This window comes from Limulus polyphemus, unplaced genomic scaffold (genome assembly GCF_000517525.1).
Source record: "Limulus polyphemus unplaced genomic scaffold, Limulus_polyphemus-2.1.2 Scaffold439, whole genome shotgun sequence".
Lineage (NCBI taxonomy): Eukaryota > Metazoa > Arthropoda > Merostomata > Xiphosura > Limulidae > Limulus > Limulus polyphemus.
The window spans coordinates 389,871-394,637 of NW_013666049.1; the positions used below are offsets into that span (position 1 = coordinate 389,871).

General features: G+C 33.2%; 1 protein-coding gene across 2 annotated transcripts in view; it reads left to right on the top strand.

Moving 5' to 3' along the window:
* Positions 1–3,502, top strand: part of LOC111085515 — a 24,718-nt gene extending 21,216 nt beyond the window's left edge. For both annotated transcript variants that reach the window (XM_022384458.1, XM_022384457.1), the window contains exons 4-5: positions 1,266–1,472; positions 2,981–3,502. In XM_022384458.1, coding sequence (XP_022240166.1) covers positions 1,266–1,472; positions 2,981–3,358 — 585 coding nt within the window. In that variant the 3' untranslated portion in view covers positions 3,359–3,502. The remainder of the gene's footprint in view (positions 1–1,265; positions 1,473–2,980) is intronic.
* The last annotated feature ends 1,265 nt before the right edge of the window (positions 3,503–4,767 follow it).

Genomic DNA, 4,767 nt, shown 5'->3' on the forward strand with positions numbered 1-4,767 from the left:
ATAAACAAAGCATAACGGTTGCTATCTTTTTACTCTCGCCTCAACAATGTATTATTTTACACAATAATATCTGAATTATTGTTGACTGTGTACGTGTTCATAAAACTTACTATTAGACATGCTTGCATCAATATTTTTAACTGAGTTATTCGATTTCTTATTTTACAAGAAATAGAATAACTCAGTTAAAAATATTGATTCAAGCATGTCTAATAGTAAGTTTTATGAACACGTACACAGTCAACAATAATTCCTGATGTAATAACAGAGGTTATGTTTTTATTAAAACTATATTACTGTAAAACATTTTTAATAATAAATGTTATCAACCAATCAGGTGAAGTTTATAAAAATATTACCTCTGATATGACATCAGGAAAAGTTTATAAAAACATAATCTATCGTCTATCGTTTTAATTTTTTTTTATATCAATCAGTTAATTAGTTTTTATTTTTATCGATAATATATATTTTACACAAACAATATCAACTAGTAGATCTGTTTTATATTATTTATAATCATAAAAATATTAAGTCACAAAAACACCAAACAAATAATAATCTTGATGAGATATCTAGTCACAAATACTTTATAATTAACTTTATTATAATTTTATGGTCCAGTACACATTTGTGCCGTATTTAGGAAGACTGTTATTTTCGAGTTTGGTATGGTACCGTAGTTAGTTAATTTTTAACCGAATATTTATATCTCGCTTCCCGTTTCCGGAAAAAATAAAAATCGCGCTTCCCACTCTGGGGCCATGGTTGTTTTATAAAAATGATGGTCCAATCACACTACTCGATTACAGTAGTCCAACGTTAGGCGATGGGTGCTGTTGAATAGCTACCTTCCCTCTAGTCTGTAATATTAAAATCAGAAAAATATAGCGCATCTTCTGTAGCTTTGTGTGAAAACCCGAAACAAACCATACTCATTCAATATTCTAAGTGAAAACTAGAACAGATGGAATCTAAAATAAACTATTAATAGTATTTTTTACATTTATAGAACAATTTATATTTCTACTATAAATTGACCCCCCCCCCCCAGTGGGTCAGCAGTAAGACAAAAGGCTAAAAATCAGGTTTCGATACCTGTGGTGGGCATACCACAAGTAGATTGTGTAGTTTTGTGCTTGACACTAAACAAACAATTGTATCTTGTTCTAGATATAACTATTAAATTTTATTAGTGTTCATGTGTTATTCATTGTTTTTACTGTAGATTTAATTTCCCTCTATTTGTATTACTTTTCATTTAGCACCGAGAATATCCCAAGCTAAATACTATTCCTGTAACAAACTTTACGTGTTTGGCGAAACTTCCTGGTTATTATGCTGATCCCCATCCTTCGTCAGGCTGCCAAGTTTACCATATGTGTCATACGAAGAGGAGGAAGTACAGTTACCTTTGTCCTAATCACACCTTGTTTAACCAGGCTCAACTCATCTGTGACCACTGGTATAATGTAAGTAAAATAAAAATTTTAGATTGGTCCAAGGACTGCCGATCGATGATGATCTGAATTTTACAGACCACAGCAGAATCACCAACACTGTTCTTCAAAGATAACTGTTGACTACTAACCTCCTGATGATGATCTGAATTTTACAGACCGCAGCAGAATCACCAACACTGTTCTTCAAAGATAACTGTTGACTACTAACCTCCTGATGGTGATATGACTCTGACAGACCACAGCAGAATCACCAGTATTGTTCTTCTAGGATAAATGTTGACTATTAACCTACTGATGATAATATGACTCTTACAGCCTACAACAGAATCACCAACATTGTTCTATTAAGGTATCTGTTGACTACTAACATATCGATGATAACTACAACAGAATCACCAATATTATTGTAATAAAGTAACACTGTTTTTTTCTATCAATGTTGATGCGACTTGTAGAGACTACAGCAAGCAGAATCGACATCAGGTATTCACAAGTATAGACTGATGTACAATCTGATGATTAGTAAAATAAAAAAAGACAGTTTATACCGTTATCTAAAATTTATGTAGCTAAGAAAACAAGTATAGTCTGAAAAACATGCACTTGCTTTTCTGATAACTAACAGTACACGTGTAGTCTGACACTTGAACTAACGTTAATGAATAACGTATTGAGCGCACTTGATATCATGTGTATAATAGTGTCAAAATTGTTTATACGGTAAATTCACACTTGACTACAAAGTGTAGACAAGAAATTTATTTGCTGTGTGTGTAAGAACCAGGAAATCTCTCAGAAATCGCATGCAGAACTTGGCCTATATATCTGGTGGATGCCAGTCTAGGTTGCATCTACCATCTCATTGATTGTTTCAACACTGATATCACCGTAATTACAATTAACTCGCCGTTTGAGGCTAGTTGGCCGACATTCAATTAGGTGGAAAAGCTTCTGTAACCATTTCGGTCATGGCGATTGTTAGTTAAGCAATCAGGTGCTACTCTTCTTGTGAGACGACTTATGTTTTTCAAAAAGATTAACTTGAAACTAGAAAGAGTTGAGACTGGCATGCAAATGGTTCCCTGCTTTGTTGTCTGTAGAGTCGACCATGTCTGTGTATTCTTATTTCAGTTTAAATTCTGTCTTCAAGCTTCAGTTGTCTTTTGTTTCAATTCAATTTTATTCGTTGTAAGCCTCGTTTAACTCCTGTCACTGCTGTTATTTAATGTTCTGCTTAATCGCGTAAAATGTGCATTTGTGTTTGTGAAACGTCTTGTCGTCATTTTATAAGGCTATCTCAGTCACATGATAAACCTATTCACTAAAATAATCCTCTTTTTTTGTTCTGGTTTTCCTACATGTACATTTCACAGCACTTGAGCAAGATTATCACGGTAATAAAACTTTGAAGTATGGTTTGACCCATGAACTAACAAAACGTTTATGTAAATCATACTTTCAAGATTCTAGTGTATACTACCGCGTGAACTGACGTCTTTTCTTCTTTATTTTTACAGGTGAACTGCTCTTTGGCTGAAAATAATTACAAAGTGAACGATAAATTATTTGCAGAAGGAAAAATCAAATTTGAAACCAGGCTTCCTACAATACGTTCTTCATTTTCTGCTAAGCCTAATGACGACATAACTTCGTTTTCATCTAAACCTGAAGTCAGGGGAACAAATCCCCCTCTCGACCGTATATCGGGTTCTCGTAAACACAAACCTCCTGTTGAAGTACCGGGAGACAGTGGTCGAGGACGTTCAAAAGTAGTTTTTCAAACCATATTACCGCAGACTATGAGAGTACAATCTATTCATGGAAAATGTGTTGGTTGTATGACATTCTACATCAGAGATGGAGAAGAATGCACACCTTGTGTTTGGCCAAGATGATACACTTCTTCATATTGCTTCACCTTGACTTAATACTTGATGTTTATTTGTAAAAACGCATATTTCAAACGTGTTAAAAAAACGAATTAATAGTATTATATTCAATTTGATCTTTGGAAAGAAATCTAAATAAATGAAGATTCGCAGGCTTTAGTGTTTCAAGGCTACTGAATTAATAAGACAATAAAAAAATTACGAGAAAATTGTCTGTTACTCCAAGAGAAGCTTCAAAAACCACTGTGTTTGAGTTTCGGAAATATTTGACCAAACAATACAGGTTAATAGAAGCTAATTAAACTACGAGTATACATTAGTTTATATTCAAACTTTTAAACTTGCTAACTAGTTTAGCAATAATCTCTAAATAAAAACTTTTGCAGTTGATTACAATTCTTCAGATGAGAACGTTACTGTGCAAGATGCATTCTATTGTTTACTTTTTTCATTTTGTTTCAAGAGAATCAACAGCACTGATGGAAATACTTGTAGACATCTGAACTCAATTTCTTTGTTTACAACAACTAGATAGCGCTAGCATAACGAAATACCAATAAAATAAGAGCTGAGGGCTTCTTTATTATTAACTTCAGTAAGTTGTTCAAATTTTATACATTGGTTTTAATTATATAAAACCAAAACTTAAAACTAAAACAGTTCGTGAAGTTCTCAGTTGATTTGTACACAGATAATTATAGAAAACTAAAACGTTTAAAACTGAAACAGTTCACGAAGTACTCGACTGATTCTTACATTAGATCATTTTAATAAATTAAAACGTTCAAAACGAAAACAGTTCAGGAAGTCCTCAACTGATTCGTACAATAGATAATTATGGAAAACCGAAACAGTTCGTGAAGTCCTCAACTGATTATTACAATAGGTGAAAGGTGTTAACTCTTGAGGTAGAATTTTAAAAAAGGTTGAAAGGTGCATAAGAATCTGTGAAACTTATTACCCTAAAGCTTATATGATGTTTTATCTCCACACTGACCCCCAGCAGTGACATATTCTTACGGACACCTTTTATATATATTTATTGATTCCCCAGAACTATTCCCACATATATAAACAATGGGTACAATTTATCGTAGTTACGTATAAAATAGCTAGATATTAATTAGATAGAGTTTTATAAACTACCTAATTTGTATACAAATATATTGTCTTTGATGTTAGATCATCACAGTTGAAAGCATAATAGCAGATGCCCATAGTTACAGCCTATCACTGGTACAACATAATAGCAGGATGCCCATAGTTACAGTCTAATGCTGGCACAACATCCACAGTCAGACAGTTGTAGGCTTATTGATGCCTCAACAATAATCAATTTCTAAGATATTGTTGCGTCAGCGAGGTCACGTGACTAGTATCACGCCACGTCTTTCTAGAAATATCCAATAGTGTAA